Source organism: Hemitrygon akajei, chromosome 3 (genome assembly GCF_048418815.1).
Source record: "Hemitrygon akajei chromosome 3, sHemAka1.3, whole genome shotgun sequence".
Taxonomy (NCBI): domain Eukaryota; kingdom Metazoa; phylum Chordata; class Chondrichthyes; order Myliobatiformes; family Dasyatidae; genus Hemitrygon; species Hemitrygon akajei.
This window is the reverse complement of record NC_133126.1, coordinates 155636381-155663381: the sequence shown is the minus strand read 5'-3', so window position 1 is coordinate 155663381 and position 27001 is coordinate 155636381. Positions and strand designations below refer to the sequence as shown.

Genomic DNA, 27001 nt, shown 5'->3' with positions numbered 1-27001 from the left:
TCCAACCCTCGAATATAGCGGTAACACATCAACAAAGTTTTTCTTTCCCCTTTCCTTCACGTGTGCTGAATCTTGCACTGAACTTGTTACTTAAGTACATCATTTGTAATCCTTTACCAATTTTATTGATGCAGCATAGAAAGCATCCAATTTGAACGCATCATGTTTTGATAAAGCAACTGTTCCACATGTGACTGAAAAAAAAACTGCAGTTTTGGACACAGCTCAGCACATCACAGAAACCAGCTTCTCTTCTGTAGAATTTATCTATACTTTTCGAATGAATCAATAAAGCAGCCAGCATAATCGAAGATCCCACCCAATCTCTCTTCTTCCCTCTTTCATCAGGCAGAAGACACAAAAATCATAAAGCTTGGACCACCAGTCTCAAGTGACAGCTTTTACTCCACTATTAAATAGTTCTGCAAGTTGGATTCTTGACCACATGACTTATCTCATTATGATCTTGCACCTTTTGGTTTATCTGCACTGTACTTTCTCAGTAGCTATTACACTTCATTTTGCATTGTTATTGCTTACCTTGTTCTAGATAGATAGATAGATAGATACTTTATTCATCCCCATGGGGAAATTCAACTTTTTTCCAATGTCCCATACACTTGTTGTAGCAAAACTAATTACATACAATACTTAACTCAGTAAAAAAATATGATATGCATCTAAATCACTATCTCAAAAAGCATTAATAATAGCTTTTAAAAAGTTCTTAAGTCCTGGCGGTTGAATTGTAAAGCCTAATGGCATTGGGGAGTATTGACCTCTTCATCCTGTCTGAGGAGCATTGCATCGATAGTAACCCGTCGCTGAAACTGCTTCTCTGTCTCTGGATGGTGCTACGTAGAGGATGTTCAGAGTTTTCCATAATTGACCGTAGCCTACTCAGCGCCCTTCGCTCAGCTACCGATGTTAAACTCTCCAGTACTTTGCCCACGACAGAGCCCGCCTTCCTTACCAGCTTATTAAGACGTGAGGCGTCCCTCTTCTTAATGCTTCCTCCCCAACACGCCACCACAAAGGAGAGGGCGCTCTCCACAACTGACCTATAGAACATCTTCAGCATCTCACTACAGACATTGAATGACGCCAACCTTCTAAGGAAGTACAGTCGACTCTGTGCCTTCCTGCACAAGGCATCTGTGTTGGCAGTCCAGTCTAGCTTCTCGTCTAACTGTACTCCCAGATACTTGTAGGTCTTAAGCTGCTCCACACATTCTCCATTAATGATCACTGGCTCCATATGAGGCCTAGATCTCCTAAAGTCCACCACCATCTCCTTGGTCTTGGTGATATTGAGACGCAGGTAGTTTGAGTTGCACCATATCACAAAGTCCTGTATCAGTTTCCTATACTCCTCCTCCTGTCCATTCCTGACACACCCCACTATGGCCGTGTCATCAGCGAACTTCTGCACATGGCAGGACTCCGAGTTATATTGGAAGTCTGATGTGTACAGGGTGAACAGGACCGGAGAGAGTACGGTTCCCTGCGGTGCTCCTGTGCTGCTGACCACCGTGCTTTGCTTAATGATCTGATCTGTATAAGCATGCACGACAAGCTTTTCATTGTATCTTGGTACACGAGACAAGAAACCAATTCCAATATGAAATGAGTTATGGAAGTGGTGAGTAAAAAAAGAAATTCTCTAACAAGTTAACAGTTAAAGCTGGAGTTTCCACTTAACAAGTTTCTTAAATTTGATTTAATTTGTAGCTTTTAAACTAGGTAGTAACATAGAGTTGTAAATACAAATTCTTAAGAACACTGTAAACAGAATATATTTCTGAAGGAACACAGGTAGATAAGGTAATTAAGATGGCATAAGGAATATTTGCAAACACTAGCCAGGGATACAATAATTAGAATTCAAGTTCAGAAAGGCTATGGTTAAACTTTGTTTAGCTAACATCTGAAAAACTATGTACAATTCTGTAGAAAGGAATTCATTGCACTTGTGTGGGTGGAGAGGAAAATGGCAGCATTTTGCCTGGACGGAGCACTTCAATTATGAGAGGAGCTAGATAGGCTGGGTATGTTTTCCATGGTACAAAGGTGGCCATGGGGGTACCTGATTAATGTAAAATTATGAGGGGCATAGATAGGATAGAAGGTAACAAATTGTTCCTCATTGCACAGGTGTACAAAGCAAGAGGTAATTTAAAAATTTTAAGGGGATAATCAGGATTTTTTGTCCCACAAAGAAAAGATTTGGAATCTGGAATGGACTTTCTGAAGGGCTGGATACAGAAACTCTTGCAAAATTTAAGTAACATCCAAAGAGCACCTGAACCAACACATCACAGAAGGCTCCAAAGCCAAACAAACAGAACCTATATAGATGGGAAAACAACAGTCAGCTGAGGCACAGTGGGCTATAATGCCCTATGTTTGAGCTGTATGACTCCAACTTTACTAACTTACAATTTTGTGCAGAAGAGCTTCCCAGATGTTTGTATCACTGCCTGATGTGACCTGGCTGTGACAAGAAAGCAAGGACATTTATGTTAGAATGCTGTTTCTGAATTTCAGTTCAGCATTCAACACTATTGTCCCACAGACCTTGGTGAACAAATTCCTACTCCTCAGTCTAAGTACACCACTGTGCACCTGGGTATTGGACTTCCTAATAAACAGACCCCAGACAGTCAGGATGCACAAGCACTCATCCTCAGTACAGGTGCCCTCCAAGACTGTGTGCTAGGTCCACTGCTGTACACTCTGTTCACACTTGACTGCACAGCCAAACACTTAAGTAATCACATTGTCAAATTCACCAATAACATGACAGTGGTGGGCCTCATCACCAACAACAAGATGGCCTACAGAGAGGAAGTGGGAGAGCTCAAGGTCTGGTGCCAGGCAAATAGCCTCTTCCTCAATTACAAAAAGACAAATGAGAAGGTAAATAACTTCAAGAGAGTTCACACCACACACACACCCTTCTTTATATTGGCGGCAGGGCAGCGGAATCTGGGAGGAGTTTCTAACTCCTGGGAGTGCACATCCACACAACCTCTCATGGTTCCAGAACATATCCTGCACAATCAAGAAAGTCCACCAATGCCTCTACTTTCTGAGGAGGCTGAAGAGAACTGGACAATGCATTTCAATACTCAACCTTCTACAGATGCACAGTGGACAGCATTCTAACATGCTGCATCACTGCATAGCATGGAAACTGGACTGTGGCAGATAGGAAGACTATCCAGTGGGCAGTAAAAACTGCCCAACATATCACCGGCACCAGCCTACCCATTATCAAGAACACATACACATAAGAGTGCTGGAAAAAGGCCAGCAATATCATGGAAATGCCCACCCACCCTGTTCATGTTGTTTGTCCTACTCCCATCAGGACCACCAGACTCAAAAATAGTTACTAACCCCAAGCAGCAAGGCTGAGTAACACCTCCACACCACCACTTCTTTATCATTTCCTGGCAGTCATTCAGCTCACGTAGTTACTCCTGTGCCTCTGCCATTAGATCCCTGAATAGTTCCATGCACCCACAAACACTACCTCACTATTACTCTTTTGCACTATTCATTCATTCCATCACAACATATAAACAACATCTGAAGAGATGCTGCACTGAAGAAACATCTAAAGCATTGATCCCCGCAGTACACCACCAGTCACAGGCCTATGGTCAGAGAGGCAACTGCCTAATATCACTCTGGCTTTTACCATGAAGCTAATTTACTAGCTCATTCTGAATGCCAAATGACTGAATCTTTTTGACAAACTTACCATGCGGGACATTGTCAAATGCTTTGCTAAAGTCCATGTAGACAATATCCACTGCCTTACCTTCATCAACTTTCCTGGTAACTTCCTCAAAAAACTCTGTAACTAATGACACCAAAGGCAATATGATCACTAGATGCAGTGTTTCCTCCCACACTAGCTTCTGTTACCTGCCCTGACTCATTCTCTTAGCAGATCTACTACCACTCTCTCTAGTTGGGATGTCTGGGTATAGATTAAGGAAACTTTCCTGAACACATCTGACAAACTCTAACCCATCCAGCCCTTTTACAGTATATTCAGCATGCTGATCCATGTTCTGGGTTCATCAGTTCACCATGCTCAATCTTTTGATTCCTGACTCTGTATGTAGGCTTAGCCACATCTTTCCCTAAAACCACTCCACTACCTTTTCTGGCACTCTGGTACCCCTCCTCCTGCAGCTTTATTTTAAACTCTACCACTACCACTAGCAAACCTTTCTGCAAGGATATTAAGCCCCTTCCAGCTCAGGTGCAAACTGTCCCATCTGTATGGGTCCCACCTTCACCGGAAAAGAGCCAAAACTCTGAAGCCCTCCTGCACCATCTCCTTAGCCATGTGTTAAACTGTATTATCTTATTTCTGGCCTCACTAGCACGTGGTAAGGATAGCAAAACTGAAATTACATCCGTTAAGTCCCTGTCCTTTAACTTAGCACCCAACTCCCTAAACTCACTTTGCACCCAACTCCCTAAACTCACTTTGCACCCTAGCACATGGCTACCCTTCCTACAACTGCCATTGGTACCAACATGGACCATGAACTCTGAATGCTCACCCACCCACTGAGAATTCTGTAGACTCAATCTGAGAAGTCTCTGCCCCTGGCATCAGGGAATCTTGTTCTTGTCCACAGAACCTCTTGTTTGTTCCCCTAACTATTGAATGCCCTGTCACTGCAGCTCACCTCTTCTCTCCCCTTCCCTTCTGAGCCACAGAACCAGAGTCAGTGCCAGAAACCTTATTGCTGTGGCTTTCGTCAGCTAGGTCAAACCCTCCCCACTGTACCTGTTATTAAGAGGAACGGCCGCAGGGGTACTCTACACTGGCTGTCTATCCCCTTTTCCCTTCCTCATGGTCACCCAGTTACCTGTGTCCAGCACCTTGGGTGTAACTACCTCCCTGTATCAACCAACCCCTCAGCCTCTCAAATGATTCAGAGTTCATCCAGCTCCATTTCCAATTCCCTAACATGGTTTTGTAAGAAGCTGGATGCACACCTTGCAGGTGCAATCATCAGGGAAACTGGAAGTCTCCCTGCCCTCCCACATCACACAAGAGAAGCTTCCTACTATATTGCCTGGCATCTCCACCGCTCCAACACTGTTCTCCAGTAGTTTAAGGACTAAGTCCAGCCGGAACATAACCCACAAGTGCTCTTGAAAGTCAGGTATTAACCCTACCTGCCAACAACCAAGCATTGCCATCCTGGTCCCCTTCATGATAGCTTATGAAGAAGCATGTGATTTCCCTCCCAGAGATGATAGGTGTTTGTGCACTCGACTCTTGAAGGCTTGACCCCATTGTCGCAGATGTTTCCAACCACAGCATCTGGAAGGCTGTTCCAAATTCTGATAGCACAGTAAAGAAAGCATCTATCCAGTGTGTAGGTTCTCGCATCAGGCATAGAAACAGCGTGAGCAGGCATAGATAAACTTGATTATGTGGTGCACCTTCTCTCATAAGATGAAGGCAGCATGGCGTGAAGGTCTGCAGGGCTGTGGCTGGTGTGCATTTTGTACAGCACAGTAGCTGCAGCAACCTGTCTTAAACCTAACTTTACATTGGTTCTTGCCAAGTGACTAATTCCACACAATCCAACATCTGATAATCTGTGGCACACAGAATGTCTCGAATGCTCCCCTGCCAAAAGGGCACCTGACCTAAAGCAGATTTTTCAGTAACAGGAAGTTTGCAAGCTTTAGATTGTAAATTTTAAAACTGAGATACTGATGGTCCAGGTGCTTTAGGTAAATGACAGACATCAAATGGGATATAGGCTGCAGATATTTTTAACAATTAGAATTTTAAAGAGTACCAGCTAAATGTACACTTTAAAATTTAAATATGAAAGAAACAAAAATCATTGATGAGACTTATATGAAAAAAAGGGTTTTAGTAGGGACAAGCAATATTAATTGGCAAGTTGGCTTACACATATTGGTAAATTTGTTTTATTATTGCCACATGTAGCAAGGTACAGTAAATTACTATTTTCCACACCAAATTACAGATCATTTCATTACAACAAAAAAAAATAACAAAATGCAGAATAAAGCATTACAGTTACAAGATGCAGTTGAGGCAGACAATTATATACAAGGTAAATTGTGAGGTCAAAATTCCATCTGAAAATTTGTAGATAAAAGTTGTGGGAAATGAAAGAAACTCAAGGCCAAACAATTTGCTGTAAATAGGCTGATTCAGTCTGAGATAGGTGCCAGTGAAGGGAATTAAATTATCTGTCAGGGATTTCTGCTGATCGAGTGTTACTCAGTTAGATGCTGAACATAAGAAGATTTTTTCCAAAGCTCTTGTTGAGATCAAGAGAATCACATTATACTTGGTGTAGGGTTACAGACTACCATCAATACACTAACCATATGTCAGAAAAATTCCAAACTATTGTAAACAAGTCAAATAGATGTATATTTGTGGTCTACTGCCGAATTAGATACAATTTATTTGCAATATTAGCTTAAGGTCATAATGTAGAAGATATGGTTCAACATCTGTTACTTTCTGTATGTGTTAACAACTACTAAAGCTATGAAAATGTTGATTTATTGCTTACCTTCAATAAAACTCGCCCCTTCATTTACATATTCCAACAATTGTTCAAAGATGGTATTAATCTTCTTTTTGGCCTGTACAAAGTGCTTCAGTGGAGATGAACATGTGTCTGCCATAATTTAACTGTAAACAAAACTCATTAGTAAGTGAAAGAAAAATATTCTAACCCAACAACTTGTTTATATAGAGTACATTAATCAAAATAAGATATCTCAAGGTGTTTTAGAGATGTAATATAGAGCAAAATTTGACACCACCCTCAGGACAAACAATAAAATAGTAAAGAATTAAATCTGGAGTCTTCAGGAAGATGACAAAGAAAAATTGTAGACAAATGTTTAAGAAGATAATTCCTTGGCTTAGAGGTGAAGGAATGATCAACAATGATCAAAGACAATGGTTAACGTCCGCAGATCTCTCAAAATTGCCGTGCAAGTTGATCAGGTGGCTAAAAAGATATATGGCGTGTTGGCCTTCACTAGCTGAGAGATTGCGTTCAAGAGCCTTGTGTTAATGTTCCAGCTCTATAAAACAGGTTAGACCACACTTGGAATATCATGCTCAATTCTGGTCACTTCATTATAGGAAGGATGAATTTAAGGATGTTGCCTGGATTAGAAAGCATATCTTATGAGGACATTGAATGAGCTAAGAGGACATATCTTTTTGAAGCGAAGGAGGATGAGAGGTAACTTGTTAGAGATGTACAGATGTTAAGTGGCATAGATTGAGTAGATAGCCAGAAACTTATTCCCAGAGCAGAAGTGACTAATATCAACGGGCATAATTTTACAATGATTAGAGGAAAGTATAGTGAGGGGATGTCAGAGGTAAATTCATCACACAGAGAGTGGTAAGTGCCTAGGACGCCCTGCCCAGGATGGTAGTAGGGGCAAATACATTAGGGGCATTCAAGAAACTCTTAGATAGGCACATGGATGATACAAAAAATAGAGGCCAAGTATGAGGGAAGGGTTAGATTGATCTTGGAGTATGTTAAAAGATCAGCATATGGTGGGCCAAAGCGCCTGTATGTACTGTCATGTTCTATGTTCTAATGACACAGCACTTAAAAGATGATATAACTGGATTTATTCTACAAATTATATACAGTATATCAGTTAATTGGGCCATTGGTTAATCGGGGCAGACGCCTATTTGGTACAACTCTTAAAAGTATAAAAACGAATCAAGAAAATAGCTGGGATCAATGTTTTCTGTGCATTGGGTGTCTGACAGGTCTTTTTTTTAATTAGGTTCTATTGGGTTTCTTTGTTTTGTGGCTGTCTATAAGGTTGTATACATACTTTGATAATGAATTTACTTTGATTCCCTTTGTTTATTTGGGACACAGTACTGTTTAATTAGGGCAGGAGATTGTTGCTGAACAGTTATATGCACTTGTGTGTCCGTTAGACATTACACCGTGCTTAGAGTGAACTATTTTCCAATTGTTGTCAGTTGTGTGCGTTTGTGTTCAAAAAGCAGTGATTTTTATCACTAATAGTCGGCGAGAAATAAGCATTAAGATAATTCAGAACTGCTTTGCTGACTGCAGTTTCAAACTTGGAAGATGCCAGAAATGGCTGGGAGTGTAAACGAAACAATTTCACTACTTCAGCAAGTTAGGAACTATGAAGAATTTAAAGGTATCAACAATTACCTTGAACTTTACAATGAAAATCAAGATTTGGAGGATGCAATTATCAAAAGCGTTATATGAAGGCAATTATATACATGAGGTGTCTGCACTGATTTTGTTCATTTACAGTCAATCAAAAGAACACAGCAGCGTACACTGGACGAATTCCATCGATAACTATTAGAACCACAGTTCTATAGTACTGAAGCAGTATTGGTAATGTTCTAATTTGTTCTGTACTTCATTTAAATACATAATTTATTAGTTTGTAATTTGTCTTTTTTTAAATAACTATTTTCAAGAAACTTCGGCTAATTGAGGCAGATACCTAAATGGGCCGAAATTTACAGGTCCCAATGTGTCTATGAAGGACCAGGGTGAGCATAAAACTAGGAGAGCAGGTAAAGGTGAAAAAAATAGGGGTTTTATTTACCCAAAATGTTTACAAACTCAATAGAACTGTTTTAGAGTCCAAACTTGAATCAGCTAAACAAAACAGAACTTGGTTACAACATAGTAAATACTCCTCAAACCAAGAGACCCCACTCATCTCCTGACTGCGGGTTTATATTCGATGCTGGCCAGTCCATAGTAAATTGCAGGGGAGAGAAGAATTCCTCTCCTTAAAAAGATACAGCATAAATGAAGCAGCTCCAGAGAACACCGCTCTGGCTGGTGTAATGCACCAGCTCAGTCGTTTCCCAGATTATCAGAAGGATGGTCAGCTACAGGACACTTTAATATCCCCAGCTGATGGTGCGGCTGGTAATTGCAGCCGCCATAATGTCCCAATTAACTGGAACCTACAGTACCTAGCTTCAGTTAATGAAATACAATATAATAAAATTTTCAAATTATTTAGGTACAATTAACACAGCGTACATTTGTAACATTCAGATGTGTAGAGAGAAAGCATAAACATTTCATTCATTAGAATAATAACACTTTCTCCCCCTTCAGAGTTGCTGCCTGGCCTTGTGAATATTTCCAGCATTTTTGGGTTCCACAGTATCCTGGCATTAGATTATTCAGGTGCAATTTCGCTTTAACTATGGAGAGGGATTGCACGAGTATTTTCACATTTAAACCTTAATCATTCGTTTTTCTAATCACACCCTAAACCAAAAATGTCGAAAGGTTAAAATAAAACTGCTTTTTGGGAAGTTATACTCATCCACAGGCCAAGAATTTTGAACGGAAGAATAAGAGAGTATAAATAAACTAGCAGGGGTTAATTTCTCACATGTTAAGAGAACAATGTTGCATTCTTGCTGTCTGTAGCTAATGCCTATCACCACAATGGGTCAACGGCAGATGCAATCTCAATGGCTCTCCACACGGCTTTAGACCACCTGGACAACACAAACACCTATGTCAGAATGCTATTCATCAACTATAGCTCAGCACTTAATACCATCATTCCCGCAATCCTGATTGAGAATTTGCAGAACCTGGGCCTCTGTACCTCCCTCTGCAATTGGAACCTTGACTTCCTAACCGAAAGACCACAATCTGCTCCTCACTGAAGATCAACACTGGCGTACCTCAGGGATGTGTGCTTAGCCCACTGCTCTACTCTCTGTATACACGACTGTGTGGCTAGGCATTGCTCAAATACCATCTATAAAGTTGCTGATGATACAACCATTTCTGGTAGTATCTCAGGTGGTGACAAGAAGGCGTACAGGAGTGAGATATGCCAACAAGTGGAGCGGTGTCACAGCAACAACTTGGCACTCAACCTCAGTAAGACGAAAGAACTGATTGTGGGCTCCAGGAAGGGTAAGACGAAGGAACACATACCAATCTTCATAGAGGGATCAGAAGTGGAGAGAGTGAGCAGTTTCAAGTTCCTGGGTGTCAAGATCTGAGGATCTAACCTGGTCCCAACAAATTGATGCAGTTAGAAAGAAGGCAATACAGCGGCTATACTTCATTAGGAGTTTGAAGAGATTTGGCATGTTAACAAATGCACTCAAAGACTTCTATAGTTGTACCATGGAGAGCATTCTGACAGGCTGCATCACTGTCTGGTATGGGGGGGGGGGGGGGGGGGCTACTGCACAGTACTAAAAGAAGCTTCAGAGGGTTTTAAATCTAGTCAGCTCCATCTTGGGTACTAACCTATAAACTACCCAGGGCATCTTCAAGGACTGGTGTCTCAGAAAGGCAGCATCCATTATTAAGGATTTCCAGCACCCAGGGCATGCCCTTTTCTCACTGTTACCATCAGGTAGGAGGTACAGAAGACTGAAGGCACACACTCAGCGATTTAGGAACAGCTTCTTCCCCTCTGCTATCTGATTCCTAAATGGATGTTGAAGCTTTGGACACTACTTCACCTTTTTTAATATACAGTACTTCTGTTTTTTCACATTTTTTAATCTATTCAATATACATATACTGTAATTGATTTACTTTTTTCTGTTCTAGATTATGTATTGCATTGAACTGCTGCTGCTAAGTTAACAAATTTCACGTCACACATCGGTGATAATAAAACGGATTCTGATTTGATAGATGAACTGGGTAAGATGGAATTTGTGCTAAGTGATGCATATTACTAAGTTAAACCAGGGCAGAAATTACTAGTAAATACCAGGGCCCTGGCGAATATTGTAAATCAAAGAAACTTAGGGTTCAAGTACATACTTCACTGCAAGCGGCAACACAACTAGACAGGGAGGCGAAGGTGACATCTGGCATGCTCGCTTTTGTTAGTCAGGGCACTGAGTTCAAAAGTTGGGCTCTCATGTGACAACTGTATGAGACCTGGTCACAGCCATAGAAGGGGATGGGATTAAGTTGTAAAGGGTGCAGAAAAGGGCAAATACATGAATGTTAGAGGGCTTGGAGAGCTTATATTATAAGGAGACAGTGGAGAAATCAGGGCTTTTTCCCTTTCGATTCTCTTTACATAAAATCATGAGGAGGTTAGAGAAGGCGGATGGTCACAGTCTTTTCCCACCCAGGGTAAAAGGGATAGCATACATTTAAGACGAGAAGGGTAAGATTTAAAGTAGTGGTCGCCAACCCATCAATCGCGATCAACTAGACGATCTTTGAGACTTTCCCAGTAGATCCTGAAAAAAAAGAAAAATAAATACACAAATACTGTTGAGAGATTGTTTCCGAGTTGCGGGGTTTTAGTTCCGTTTTTTCTGCCCAGTGTGCATACATGTAGCTCGCCCGCACTACACAGTGTACTTTAATGGTCTCCAACCACCGGGCCGCAAGGAAACAATATGAGTCAGCTGCACCTTTCCTCAGTCCCTGTCACGCCCACTATTGAACTTGAACCCATGCGAGGTCATCAGTCACTTAAACGCAGTGATACCCTTGCGCCAGGGATCACTGACTGACCTCAGGCGGCCGGCGAGAAGTGCCGTTGCTACTGGCCTGGAGTGCGGACAGATGGGCACCACCTCTAAACCTGTTTAGCACACCCAATGCTCGTTGGGAACTGGGTGCTAAAATATTCGCAGACAACCTAATTCGGGCTCAGCGTTTCGTAAGTATCAGAGCAGCTACCTCACTGCGATCTACTAAAGCAAACTTTTGTTGGCTGATAGATCCTACGGGGAGGGGGGGGGCCGGCGTGCGCTCTGTTGCATTCCTCGCTCGGTCGCTCTCTGTGGACCACTGCGGCCCCGGCACGGGGACCTCCTGCCCTTCCCTTGTCCTCTCACCCCACCCACGACCAGCCGCACCTGGCCAAGGCGTCTGGCGGCGGGAGGCTGGAGTTCGGGCCTGGAGGCTGTCTAATAAGGCAATGACGCCCCCAAAACTGCTCCGGTACCCAGAGTCCAAGCACCCTGCACTTAAAGACAACCCGTTGAGTTTTTTCCAGTGGAAAAAACGCGAGCAGCGCGGCACAGAAGCTAAGTGCCGAGAGCCATGGAAACTAAATTGCAGAATAGACTGGACATAAAGAACCTGCTTCGAGTATCGCTGTATTCCCGTCGTGTTTAACACACCACGCCCCCCCAATCAGCTGGTCCGCAAGAATATTGTCAATATTAAACCAGTCCTCGGTGCAAAACAGGGGTGCGCACCCCTGGTGTTTATACATTATTTCTGCTTTCAGGTTGTGGGGTTTTACTTCCGGTCTTTTCTGCCCTGGTGCACATGCATGTAACTAATTGATCTGAGGTCGATCTTGCCTTTCACTAAGGCCGAGATAGGGGATCTTGAGCTTAAAAAGGTTGGTGACCGCTAATATAAAGGGAACCTAAGCAGCCTATTTTATTAGAGGTTGGTGGTATATTGAATGAGCTGTCAGAGGAAATGGTAGAATAGGTATATTAACAATGTTTAAAAGACATTTGTACAGGTACATCAATATGAAAAGCTATATGGATATGGGCCAACTACAGGCAACTGGGACTGGCTCAGATAACTGTTTGACGTGGACATGAACTAAAAGACCTGCTTTTGACCTGTACAACTCCATGACTCCTATTCAATTGAAATTAACTTGAGACTGCTTGATCTGAAAATGGACCTGACAAGACCTTGAAAGAATTTGAAGAAATTACTGATTTTTGATAGTTATAAAAAGCAAGAATTGAGGTGGAGAGCAGGTTGGCAATATTGGAACTTGAAGGGAAAACTGAAGTAAGAGAATGGAGATGCAGGTAAGAGCTCACCTAAATAATTAATATATCCTGATTTGTTGCATTCTTGGAGGAGCTGAAGTCAATACAGGGAATGGTTTGGTAGACACCAAATTGTTAGCTCTATTGCTTTGTTGAATTCAGCATTTATATATGGTTTCATTGTTTCAAGTACTATAGAACTTCCCTCTTATGAGCAAATTGTCCAACATTCACATTCAATCTAAGAACATGAAAAACACCAGCCTCTCCTAAACATTGTTGTTTTCATCACTAGTGTAACTGATAATGTTCACCATCTTCCTCTATCAGAGTGCATTTATTCAGAACTTTATTACTGATGTTTATTATTTTGCAATCACAGTCAAAGAAACAGTTAAAAACAAATTTGCTCAGTGCCAAAATGATCCAGCAAGTTCATTAAAATAACAAGTCATCTGGCTGCTGGGAATTCACTTATTCACCAGTACACAGAAAGTACTATTCATGTTAAGTTGGCACATCCAATAAGTGTGCAAAACTGCAATGATAACATCCTTAAGAGCATAAGAGACTGAAGAATTAGAATATTCGGACCATCAAGTCTGTTCCGCCATTTCATCACAACTGATCCATTTTCCCTCTCAACCCCATATGCCTGCCTCCTCCCAGTAATCTTTCACACCCTGACTAATCAAGAACCCATCAAACTCCATTTTAAATAGACCCAATGACACGGCCTCCACAGCAGCTTGTGGCATCCAATTCCATAGATTCACCACCTTCTGGCTAAAAAATTTCCTTCTCATCTCCGTTCTAACTGGATGTCCCTCTATTCTGAGGCTGTGCCCTCTGGTCCTGGATTCCTTCACTATAAAAAACATCCTCTCCACATCCACTCTATCTAGGCCTTTCAATATACGATAGGTTTCAATGAGATTCCCCCTCATTCTCAATGAACACTGCATCTAAATGAATACCAACTGCCCCATCCTCAACCCTCTCACTCTGGTTCCCCATACCCCTCCCAAATTAGTTTCAACCCTCCCCAACAACTCTAGTGAACCTGCTGGCAAAGATATCTGTCCCCCTCAGGTTCAAACATGATCTGTCCCTTTTGTACAGGTCGTATCTTCCCCAGAACAGATCCCATAATCCAGAAATCAGAAACCCTGCCCCCTGAACACTACCTCAGCCACACATTCATCTGCCAAATCATCCTATTTTTACCCTCACTGGTAAATGCCACAGGCAGCAATCCAGAGATTACTACCCTAGAGGTCCTGCTTTTCAGCTTTCTACCTAATTCCCTAAATTCTCTCTTCAGGACCTCCTCCCTTTTCCTACCCATGTCACTGGTGCCAAATTCTGGCTGTTCACCCTCCCCCTTTAGAATACCCATGGACCCAATCAGAGATATCCCTCAACCTAGCACCTGGGAGGCAACAATCATCCAGATGTCTCTTTCATGTCCACAGAATCTCATGTTTAATCCCTTAACTATGGAATCCCTTATCATTACTACAGTTCTCTCTCCCCTTCCCGTTAGAGCCACAGCGCCAGAGATCCGGTTGCTGCGCCTTCACGACCCCCCCCCCCCCCATGTTACTCCCCCAACAGTATCCATTCCCTTATTTATGAGGGAATGGCAGTACTCTGTACTGATTGCCTGTGTCCTTTCCCTCTCCTGACAGTCACCCAGGTATGTCTCCTGCAACTCAATGGCGCCAATCTCCCTGTAGCTCTTATCTACCACCTCCTCAGTTTCCCGTATGAGCCTAAGGTCATCGAGCTGCAGCTCCTTAACCTCTTCAGTAAGTTTTGATTTTCACTTTCATTTTATAGTTACCTGTAAATGAAAGAAGGGGGCCCTAATCCTAACCTAATTATAAATTAAAGTCCTAACCAGTGACAAACTTGAAAGTAACTGGGGAAGCTGAGTCTTCCCGCTAAATCAGGGGGCAAATGTTGGATACCGCTAGAACTCTTACACCGTAAAAAACATTCTGAGTAACTGTAGAGTTAACAAGGCGCAAGGGAAACTATTAACACAATGCAATATATAATGTCATTTTATCACCCGTGAGCAACACCAATGTTCATGGATTTCCAGCAATCCTTACTTCCCCGACGTGTTTTATTGCAAGGCCTGATGGAGGCCTGCGTGATTGTGAAAAACTCATTCCAGTGAACAGACGGCAGCGGAGAGATAAATTGTCAAACCCCGAGAACTAACATATTACCCATTTTAAGATCCTGAGGCAACTTACAGCTCTTTTCATGCACCCCATTCCCACGTACCTTAGCAAACGATACAACTTAAAGTGCAACTCAGCCGCAGCCACACCGGCTCAGAACGTGCACGAGCACTGGCAACGGTCCCGCCTTCTACCGAGTGCGCGCGCTTCAGCAATATATCTCGTGCACCGCTCGGAGGCGGTGAGCGAACAAGGAAGCAATTTGCAGATACAAGTTTAGCTTTTCCCCCCAATAATTTTACTTTATTAAATCTTATTGTGGTCATATGGTAATAAGCAAGGAGAAATTTGATCTAATGACAACTAAATAAAATAACCCGCAGTCGTATGAGCGTAAACCGAGAGGACTTTATTTCAAATTAAACTTTACTCATAACAAAAATATACACAAAAAAATAAACAGTGCATTTTTTTACATTAAAGGAAAATACATTCAGGAATACTTAACTTTATAAACCATAGCATAATTGCCACTCACGTGGCCTAGTTCAAGCGAATGGTCTGGCTATGTAATGGAATGGTATGTCAATGTCACAATCAGCGTCAAGCCACATTGCCAAATGCGGCAGACGTAATAAGCAAGTGAAGTAAAAGAAATTCTATTCAGAGAATGCATTTTCCAATTTTAACTACAGCGGATTCCAGTTAATTGGGACTCATGGGGGCCAGTACATTTTGGTGCAATTAAGCAGCTGCCCCAATTAGCCGAAGTTTCATGGAAATAGTTAAAAAGGTATAAAAAGACAAACTACTGTTTAACGGAGTAACAAATTATCTATTTAAATGAAATACAGAACAAATTAGAATATTACTAACACCACTACAGTACTACAAAACAGTACATTGGTTCCTAATAGTTATCGGCGGAGGAATTCAACCTGTATACACTGTCATGTTATTTTGATTGACTGTAAATGAACAAAGTCAGACACCTCATGCAGATAATGGACAATCTTTTTCATACAATACTTTCAACAATTCCCATCTTCCAAATCTTCATTTTTACTGTAACATTCAAGATGATTGTCAATACCTTCAAATTCTTTGTAGTTCCTAACTTGTTGAAGTAATAAAACCATTCAATTTTCACTCATAGTCGTTTCTGGCATCTTTAAGCCTGAATGCTTGAAACTGCAATGAGCAAAACAGTTCTGAATTGTCTTACTGCTTATTTCTCGACAACTATGAGTGACAAAAATCACTGCTTTTTGAACAGCAACACACACAAAGATGTCATTTAAAAACTGTTCACTCTAAGCAAGTATAGTGTCTATGGCTACACAAGCACATGTGACTAACGCTAGTTAGAAACTGTTCAGCAACAGTCTCCTGCCCCAATTAAGCGATATGGTGTCCCAAATAAACAAAGGAAACCCAGCTATTTTCTCAATTAGATTTTGTTCTTTTAAGAGTTGTCCCAAATAAATGGCTTCCCCATTTAACCGGTAGCCTAATTAACCAGAAGCCACTGTATTTTGGTATTTGAAATACAATAATCAATTATAAATTTCCCTTCTAACCTGTTGGCTAGAGCAGGCCAAATCTAAGAGAGAAGAAAGTTATTTATTCAGGTTCAAATCAATAAAAGTCTCAAAAGTATAAGACACAGCTTATAAAAATACATTAACTTAGAGAAAGTTTTGTAAGATGATGTCTTCATGAATCAATTTAAAGCCAGTATACTTCACAGTTCACGCACAAAGTCATGCTGGTATTTTCCTCTACCTCAACACAGTATCGAGCTCTCCCACCTACCAATTTTCAAAGCAAGAAATTACGAATACCCATTCAATAAACAGAAGGGCACAAGTCCATGTGGAAATTAGCTTGAGCAAGTTCAAATTGTATTAGTGAATAGGTTAAACATTACCATGATTAGTGTTATGTCCATATAATGATACCCTACCTGCTTCCTCCCTGTTTGTGCTGTCAACTAGACAAGGTCAAACATCCTTAGTGCAGTTTCAAAGTAAGTAATTTCATGAATGGCAATAATGTCATAATAGCATGGACTCATGTGATATAGTTACACTGTTTTTATTGGATGATGACATTTATTGAAGAGGCACAACAGTGCCCCTTTCACCTCAGATGGTTGAAGAAGTTTGGTATGGGCCCCCAAATCCTGAGAACTTTCTATAGGAGCACAATTGAGAGCATCCTGACTGGCTGCATCACTGCCTGATTTGGGAACTGTACTTCCATCACTGTGAATCTCTGCAGAGTGGTGCGGAGAGCCCAGCACATCTGTAGATGTGAACTTCCCACTATTTCAGGAAATTTACAAAGGTGTGTAAAAAAGGCCAGAAGGATCATTGGGGACCTGAGTTATCCCAACCACAATTTGTTCCAGCTGCTACCATCCGGGAAATGGTATCACAGCATAAAAGCCAGGACCAGCAAGACACGGGACAGCTTCTTCCACCAGGCCATCAGACTGCTTAATTCATGCTGACACAACTGTATTTCTATGTTATATTGTCTGGCTTGTTCTACATACTATTTATTATAAATTACTATAAGTTGCACATTGCACATTTAGATGGAGACGTAACGTATTTTTACTCCTCATGTACTTGAAGGATGCAAGTAATAAAGTCAATTCAATTCAATTCTTTATTTAATGTTACTAAGTATCAGAATCCAGTTTATTATCACTGACATGAAATTTATTATTTTGCAGTGGCAATACAGTGCAATACATGAAAACACAAAGTTACAATAAGAATTATAAAAATAAATCAATAGTGCAAAAAGAGAGCAGAATGGTGAGGTAGTGTTCATGGACCATTAGGAAATCTGATGGTAGAGGGGAAGAAGCTGTTCCTAAAATTTTGAGTGTGCCTCTTCAGGTTCTTGTACCTCCTCTCTGATGGTAGTAATGAGAAAAAAGCATGCCTTGGATGATGAGGGTCTTTAATGAAGAATGCTATGTTCTGGTGGCACCACCTTCTAAAGATGCCCTTCATGATGGAGTCTAAAACACTCAGCTGCTTTTTTTGATTGGAGCCTCCATACCAGGTGGTGATGCAACCAGTCAGAATGGCCTCCACAGTACATCTGTAGAAATTTGCCAGAATCTTTGGCGACATACCAAATTTCCTCAAACTCTAAGGAAGTATAGCCACATGTGAGCTTTCTTCATGATTGCATCAAATTGTGGAGCTCAGGATAGGTTGTCTAAGATGCTGATGCCCAATAACTTGAAACTGCTTTCCCTCTCCACAGTTGAATGCTTGATGAGGACTAGTTTGGGTTCTCCTGACTTCCCTTTCCTGGAGTCCACAGTTAATTTCTTGGTCTTACTAATGTTGAATACAGAGTTCATAATTATGACACCACCTAATCAGCCCATCTATCTCAATACTGTATGTCTCCTTATCACAATCTGAAATTCTGCCCACAACAGGTATGTCATCAGCTAATTTAGAAATGCTATTTTAGCTGTGTTTAGCCACACAGTCTTGAGTGTAAAGAGAGTACAGTAGAGTGCTAAGCATGCATTCCTGAGGTGCTCCTTTGTTGATTGTCAGCACGGAGGAGATATTATTTTTGATTTGCACTGACTGTGGTCTCCTGATGAGAAAGTTAAGGATCCAGTTGTGGAGGAAGGTACAACAGTGCCTCTTTTACCTCAGATGGTTGAAGAAGTTTGGTATGGGCCCCCAAATCCTAAGAACTTTCTATAGGAGCACAATTGAGAGCATTCCTCGACTAGGAAGGGGAGGAGGGAAGAGAAGAGAGTGGTAGTGATAGGGGATTCTATAGTCAGGGAGGCAGATAGGAGATTTTGTGGGGAAGATCGGGAGTCTCAGATGGTATGTTGCCTCCCTGGTGCCGGGGTCCGGGACATCTCAGATCGGGTGCAGGTTATTCTCGAGAGGGAGGGCAAGAACCCAGATGTTGTGGTCCATGTAGGGACCAATGACATGGATAGGATGAGTGAGGGGGTCCTGCGTAGTGAGTTCAGGGAGTTAGGTGCGAAGCTGAAGGGCAGAACCTCCAGGGTAACAATCTCAGGATTGCTACCTGTGCCACATGCGAGTGAGGCAAGGAACAGAAAGATTATTCAGATTAATACGTGGCTGAGAGAATGATGCAGGAGGGAGGGCTTCAGGTTTTTAGATAATTGGGCTTTGTTCCAAGGAAGGTGCGATCTGTTCCGACGGGACGGTTTACACCTGAACTGGAGCGGTACTAACATTCTTGCAGGTGTTACGAATGTGCCACAACTCTGAGGGGCCGAAGGGTACAAAGTCGCCCCCTCCTTTTTGAGAATCGCAAGATCGCTATTAATTCGGGTCTGGGACCCAGGAAATGAGAGAGAGACACGCAGAATCCACAAGGTTTTGGAATGTGTCCTGGCCTCAGCGAAAACAAAGCCACTGATAACGGCCATTGTCTCTTGGAGACGGAATTGTGTATTGAGTACTGTACTATTCATTGAAGCCCTCAGGGGATGACCAGAGTGGGCTGGTTGAGGGATTGCATCATCCCAAACTGATTGACATCTGAGACCCCGTGAGTAAGGATAAAAGAGGGTCTGGGGAACAACCCCTTTAGACGCACCAGGAGAAACGCTAGAAATCCCGTGACAGCGTTTAATAGCGACAGCCGGTGGGGGGCTCGCGTGTGTCCTTTCCCTTTGCCTGGGATTGGCGGCCTCACCACGGAAGAACGGCTTAGCTAAAGGAGAGGCCACGAGTGAACGGCCACGACAACGAGACTCTGATGGATCGAAATCATAAAAGGAATTGGCAAGTTTCTAAAAATCTCTCTCTCTCTCCAACAAAAGGCTGCAGCCTGAATGAACTGAGTGACTTTTATATTTCCATCGGACAATACATTTATCCCCCAGACAACGATAGAGCTATTTCTTATTGATTGTTATTATACCCGCACTTTTAGATTTAGTATTGACGACGTATATTATCTGTATGTTTGCATTGATATTATTTTTGTGTATTTTTACTAATAAATACTGTTAAAAATAGTACCATCAGACTTCAACGGACCTCTCTATCTTTGCTGGTAAGTGACCCAGTTATGGGGTTCGTAACACAGGAAAGTTTGCTAGTGCTGCTCGGGGGGGGGGGGGGGGGGGTTAAACTAAATTTGCAGGGGGCAGGGATCGAGAATGTGAGAGAAAATAGCGAGATGAAGAATAAAGGACAGGTGGGGACCACATGGTTCCAGAATATTAAGTGTGTAGTAGAGAAAGGTGAGGCGGAACAAGTGATAAGGAGGACACATGTACAGAGGGATGGTCTGACGGAACATGGAGTTAAATATGCAGAAAGAATAAGTAAATTTAGGAAGGACAACAAAATTCAAGGGGTGTATAGCCCGATGGGAGTTCGGGGAGCTGGGTTAAGCACAATAGGCAGCGATTTAAACAGAGAGAGGAGAAATGGGCTAAAAATTCTATATCTGAATGCACAAAGTGTCAGAAATAAGGCGGATGAGCTTGAAGCTCAGGTGCAAATGGGTAACTATGATGTTGTTGGGATAACGGAGACATGGCTGCAGGGAGATCAGACCTGGGAAATGAATGTACAAGGGTATACGTGCTATCGTAGGGACAGAAATGTGGGCAGAGGGGGTGGGTTGGCCCTGTTGGTGAGGAATGAGATTCAGTCCTTTTGCAAGGGGGAGGACATAGGATCAGGAGAAGTAGAGTCTGTGTGGATAGAACTGAGGAACAGTAAGGGCAAAAAGACCCTAATGGGTGTTGTCTACAGGCCCCCAAACAGTAGCATGGATATTGGGTGCAAGTTGAATAGGGAGTTAACATTGGCATGTGGCAAAGGTAATGTCGCAGTAGTATTGGGGGATTTCAACATGCAGGTGAACTGGGAGAAACAGGTTGGTGCTGGACCCCAGGATAGGGAGTTTGTAGAGTGCCTACGGGATGCATTCTTGGAACAGCTTGTACGAGAGCCGACCAGGGACAAGGCTATTCTGGATTTAGTGTTGTGTAATGAACAGGATTTGATAAGCGATCTTGAAGTAAAGGAGCCATTAGGAGGTAGTGACCATAATATGATAAGTTTTTATCTGCAATTTGAGAAGGATAAGGGCAGATCGGAGGTGTCAGTGTTGCAGTTGAATGAAGGAGACTATGGAGCCATGAGGGAGGAGCTGGCCAAAGTTAAATGGATGGATATCCTAGCAGAAAAGACAGTGGAACAGCAATGGCAGGTATTCTTGGGAATAATGCACAAGGTGCAAAATCAGTTCATCCCCCGGAGAAGGAAGGATTCAAAAGGTGGAAAGGGGCCACAGTGGTTGACAAAAGAAGTCAGAGATTGCATAGCATTAAACAAAAAGAAGTATGACAGAGCTAAGGTGAGTGGGAAGACAGATGATTGGGAAATTTTTAAGGAACAACAGAACTTAACTAAAAAGGCAATACGGGGAGAAAAAAATGAGGTACAAATGCAAGCTAGCCAGGAATATAAAGGAGGATAGCAAAAGCTTTTTTAGGTATGTGACAAGAAAGAAGATAGTTAAGAACAATGTTGGGCCCTTAATGAATGAATTGGGTGAAATTGTTATGGGAAACAGAAATGGCAGAAGAATTTAATAAGTACTTTAGATCTGTCTTCACTAGGGAAGACACAAGCAATCTCCCAGATGTATGGGTGGGCCAAGGACATAGGGTAACAGAGGAAATGAAACAGATTGACATTAGGAAGGAAAAGGTGATGAGTAGACTGATGGGACTGAAGGCTAACAAATCCCCAGGTCCAGATGGTCTGCATCCTAGGGTACTAAAGGAGGTGGCACTGGAAATTGCGGATGCATTGGTAATCATTTTCCAATGTTCCTTAGATTCAGGATCAGTTCCTGAGGATTGGAGAATGGCTAAAGTTATCCCACTTTTTAAGAAAGGAGGGAGGGAGAAAACAGAGAACTATCATCCTGTCAGCCTAACATCAGTAGTGGGGAAGATGCTAGAGTCCATTATTAAAGATGAAATAGTGGCATATCTAGATAGTGTCATGGTTTCTCGTGCCCCACAAACGACCAGGAGACGCAGAAGATTCTTCAAGAAGTGTTAAACTTTAATTTGCAAATCAAAGCTGAGACAGTCATTGAGCTAGTCACTGATTGCCCACCGATCATTGTACATAGCATTTTTTATAGCAATCTCCTGGTTTAGTTGCATTAGCATATCCAATTGGTCTACAGTTACATATCACTAGTACATCAGCCACTATTGTTTCTACCCATTAACTTAATCATGTTCTAATCTACATCTCTTAGCTACCTCTCATTAACACACTATTATCTTCTTATTTGGCTACATTCTTAAGTCACTGATGTGTTCAATAGTACAAAGACAATACAGAGATTTCATTCTCCTACTAAATTGGATACATGCATAGCAAATAGCAAACGCAAAGCTGACTACATAGTTTTCATTACACAGCAAACAATGCAACTTTTATACTCCAATAATAGCAGTGATAGGATTGGGCCGAGCCAGCATGGATTTACCAAGGGCAAATCATGCTTGACTAATCTATTGGAGTTTTTCAAGGACGTAACCGGGAAGTTAGACGGGGGAGATCCAGTGGATGTAGTGTACCTCGATTTTCAGAAGGCATTTGATAAGGTCCCACATAGGAGATTGGTGGGTAAAATCAGAGCTCATGGCATTGGGGGGAAGATATTGACATGGATAGAAAACTGGTTGGCAGATAGAAAGCAAAGGGTAGCGGTGAATGGGTGTTTCTCGGAATGGCAGGTGGTGACTAGTGGGGTGCCACAGGGCTCGGTATTGGGACCACAGCTGTTTACGATTTGCATCAACGATTTAGATGAAGGCATTGAGAATAACATCAGCAAGTTTGCTGATGATACTAAGCTGGGTGGCAGTGTGACATGTGATGAAGATGTTAGGAGGATTCAGGGTGACTTGGATAGGCTGAGTGAGTGGGCAGATACTTGGCAGATGACGTTTAATGTGAATAAGTATGAGGTTATTCACTTTGGGAGTAAGAATAGGAAGGCAGATTATTATCTGAACGGTGTAGAGTTAGGTAAGGGAGAAGTACAAAGAGATCTAGGAGTCCTTGTTCATCAGTCACTGAAGGTGAATGAGCAAGTGCAGCAGGCAGTGAAGAAGGCTAATGGAATGTTGGCCTTTATTACAAAGGGAATTGAGTACAAGAGCAAGGAAATCCTTTTGCATTTGTACAGGGCCCTGGTGAGACCACACCTGGAGTATTGTGTTCAGTTTTGGTCTCCAGGGTTAAGGAAGGACATCCTGGCTGTAGAGGAAGTGCAGCGTAGATTCACAAGGTTAATCCCTGGGATGTCCGGACTGTCTTACGCAGAGAGGTTAGAGAGACTGGACTTGTACACGCTGGAATTAAGGAGATTGAGAGGGAATCTGATTGCAACATATAAGATTATTAAGGGACTGGACAAGATAGAGGCAGGAAATATGTTCCAGATGCTGGGAGAGTCCAGTACCAGAGGGCATGGTTTAAGAATAAGGGGTAGGTCATTTAGGACAGAGTTAAGGAAAAACTTCTTCTCCCAGAGAGTTGTGGGGGTGTGGAATGCACTGCCTCAGAAGGCAGTGGAGGCCAATTCTCCGGATGTTTTCAAGAAGGAGCTAGATAGGTATCTTATGGATAGGCGAATCAAGGGATATAGGGACAAGGCAGGAACCGGGTATTGATAGTAGATGATCAGCCATGATCTCAGAATGGCGGTGCAGGCTCGAAGGGCTGAATGGTCTACTTCTGCACCTATTGTCTATAAAAGCTCAGGTTTTGAAGCTGGTTGATTAGTACTAAAGGGATAATGGTGTTGAACACTGAGCTATAATCAACTAACAGTAGCCTGATGTAGGTGTACAATGTACTGTGTATGTTAATCAAAATGGTTTCTTTGTCTTAACCGAGGCCACTCCTTCAATAACAGAGGCACGGACAGGTGTTTCGCCTTCTCAGCCAACGCCACATCCCCCTTCTCTACTGCTGTCCACACAGTGCCAAGACCCGGGTCATTTTGCTGAACAGCTGCCACTTCCCCCAGACTCAATTCCGGCAACTGTTTAGTCTGCAGTGCGGTCAGGTCACAGTAAGCTAGGGGTATGGCGTCATATTGCTGTTGGCCATGTGGTCCGAGGCCAAGTAGGTAGCCAGTGAGATTGTATCCACTATAGACTTTTTGTGACAGTAGGGAAATTGCAGCGGCTTCAGCTTCTTGCTCAGTCAGAAGTTAATTCTGGACTCCAAGCTCTCAAAGCTGATCATCACAGTACATGTGACTGCTACCAGCCCATACTCATTGAGGCAGCTCACACTGCTCTTGAGGCACTGATGCAGGTGGGAACCTCTGACTGCAGCAGTGAGAAGCTGAAGATGCCCTTCAACACTCCAGCCAGTTGATTGGCAGATGGTTTCAGTGCCCTGCTAGGGCCTGACGCCTTGTGAAGGTTCACCCTCCTGACAGATGTTCTGACATCAGCCTCATAGGCAGATTCACCAGATGCACAGGTATAGTTTTATTCTCCCTTTCAAGGCATTGAGCTCATATGTGAGTAAATTATCACACCATTTATGATGTTAGGTCTTGCCTTATAGGAAGTAATGGCCTGCAAACATTGCCATATTTGACGTGTATCCAATTGCGTCTCCAGCTTCACAGAGAATTGATTTTTTCACTCTTATGATAGCCTTCTGTAGGACCTAACTGGACTTGTTGTAGCTCTGGATCACCACTCTTGAATGCCACAAATCTAGTCCTCAGTAGGCTGCGAATCTCCTGGTTCATCCATAGCTTATGGTTTGGGTATTTCTGGTATTTTCTCGAAGATATTCTTTCATTCACAAAGATCTTGATGAAGACTGTGGTACATTCATTCAGATCCGAAGATGAATCCCTGAGTATGGCCCAATCCAGTCATGTATGAAGAGCCAATAGCGTAATACCTTTTACTTTTTAACTTGTGTTGTAAATTCACCTTATGCTAAATGTCAATCTTCTGGAATATATTTTATTATTTGTTCATTTATTTGTGGTAATATTGCTTTATGTGTGTTGTGTGTCTGTTATATGGACTGTATTGTGTACCTCAGTCCAGAGGAATGTTGTTTTTTTTGGCAGTATACATGCATACGGTTGAATAACAATAAACAGAACTTGAACTCAAAGCAGTCCTGTAAAATTTCCTCTGCATCACTTGACCGTACCTTCACAGTCCTCATGGTCCTGGTGATAGTCATTCAAATGATAGTGAACATAATAGTGATTCAACATCATCTCCTCAGTATTAATCACAAAGCCTCTAATCTGGGCCTCTGTACCTCCCTCTGCAGCTGGATCCTCAATTTGCTCATCAGGAAATCACAGTTAACACAGATTAGTGATAACATCTCCTCCACACTGGCAATCAACATAGGCGTACCTCAAGGATGTTGCTCTAATGGCACTCAATGATCATCTAGGGCCATAGAAGCTTGCTTGATTTTCAGAAATAGACCACATTAAAAATTAATTTTTCCCATTTTAGTAAGTAATTAGAAAAATTACTTAGAAAAATGCAGGAATCAAGAAACAGTAGGAAGCCCTGTGGTTAATTGTATACATAGAACATCGAACTGTACAGCACAGTACAGGTCCCATAGCCCATAATGCTGAGCTGACCATATAACCTACTCCAAGATCAATTTAACTCTTCCCTCCCACGTAGCCCTCCATTTTTTTTCATCCATTCTTAAATGCCCCTAATGTATCTGCCTCTATTACCAAGCCAGGGAAAAAGTTCCATAAGTTAACCACTCTCTATTTTAAAAAAAACTTACCTCTGCCTCCGCCCCACCCACTTCCCTTCAAACACCTTAAAAGTATGTTCTCTTGTATTACCCACTGCCACCCTGGGAAAAAGGTACTGCCTGTCCACTCTATCAATGTCTCTTATTATCTTCTACACCTTACCAAGCCACCTCATCCTCCTTTGCTCCAAAGGGAAAGCCCTAACTTGATTAACTTTTCCTCATAAGACATGTTCTTTAATCTAGGCAAAACCGTGGTAAAGCTCCCCTGCACCAAAACTTCCACATCTTTTCTATTATGTGGTGATCAAAACTGAGCATGATACTACAAGTGTGGTTTAAACAGAGCTTTATAGAGCTGGAACATTACCTCAAGGCTCCTGAACTTAATCCCCCAACAAATGAAGGCTGACACAACAAACACCTTCTTAATAACCCTATCAACTTGCATTACAGCATTGAGAGATCTATGAACATGGACACCAAGATCTCTCTATTCCTGCACACTGTGAAGAATCCTGCTATTAACCCTGTACTCCGCCTTCACGTACAACCTTACAAACTTTCATGTACAATCTTACAAAGTGCATCACTTCACACTTTTCCAGAATGAACTTGATCTGCTACTTCTCAGCCCAGCTCTGCATCCTGACAATGTCCTATTATAACTTACAACAACCTTATCCACATCATCTTGCACCTTCATTTCATCTACAAACTTACTAACCCTCTTCTAGGTATCCTATGTTCCTTCTTAAGCTCTGTTCTAGCTACCTTATAACCCATAGGAACCCTGTCTGATCTTTAAGTATGCTTCCTTCTTCACCTTGGCATCTGTTACCTCATCCAAGTTGTTTACAAAAATCATAAAAAGCAGGGTTCTCAGAACAGGTCCCTGCAAAACACCACTAATCATGGACCTCCAGGCAGAATATGTTCCATTTACTACCATCCTCTGCTTTCTGTGGGCAAGCAAATTCTGAATCCATGCAGTCAAGTTTCCATGGACCCCATGCCTGCTGACTTTTTGAAGGAGAATCTTATCAAACAATTTATTAAAATCTATATACACCACATCCACCACTCTACCTTCATCAGTTTCTTTTGTC

The 27001-nt window shown here is 42.1% G+C and overlaps 1 protein-coding gene across 4 annotated transcripts in view; it reads right to left on the bottom strand.

Moving 5' to 3' along the window:
* Nucleotides 1-27001, bottom strand: part of LOC140725535 (mitofusin-1-like) — a 107944-nt gene that overhangs the window by 67346 nt on the left and 13597 nt on the right. The window contains exons 1-3 of one of the 4 annotated variants that reach the window (XM_073041120.1): nt 15140-15222; nt 11235-11326; nt 6603-6724 (exon numbers count right to left, since the gene is read on the bottom strand). In XM_073041120.1, the coding sequence (XP_072897221.1) occupies nt 6603-6717 (115 nt within the window). In that variant the 5' untranslated portion in view covers nt 6718-6724; nt 11235-11326; nt 15140-15222. Of the gene's footprint in view, nt 1-6602; nt 6725-11234; nt 11327-15139; nt 15226-27001 lie in introns of those variants that run through there. The other 3 variants (XM_073041123.1, XM_073041121.1, XM_073041122.1) reach the window with 3 other exon arrangements.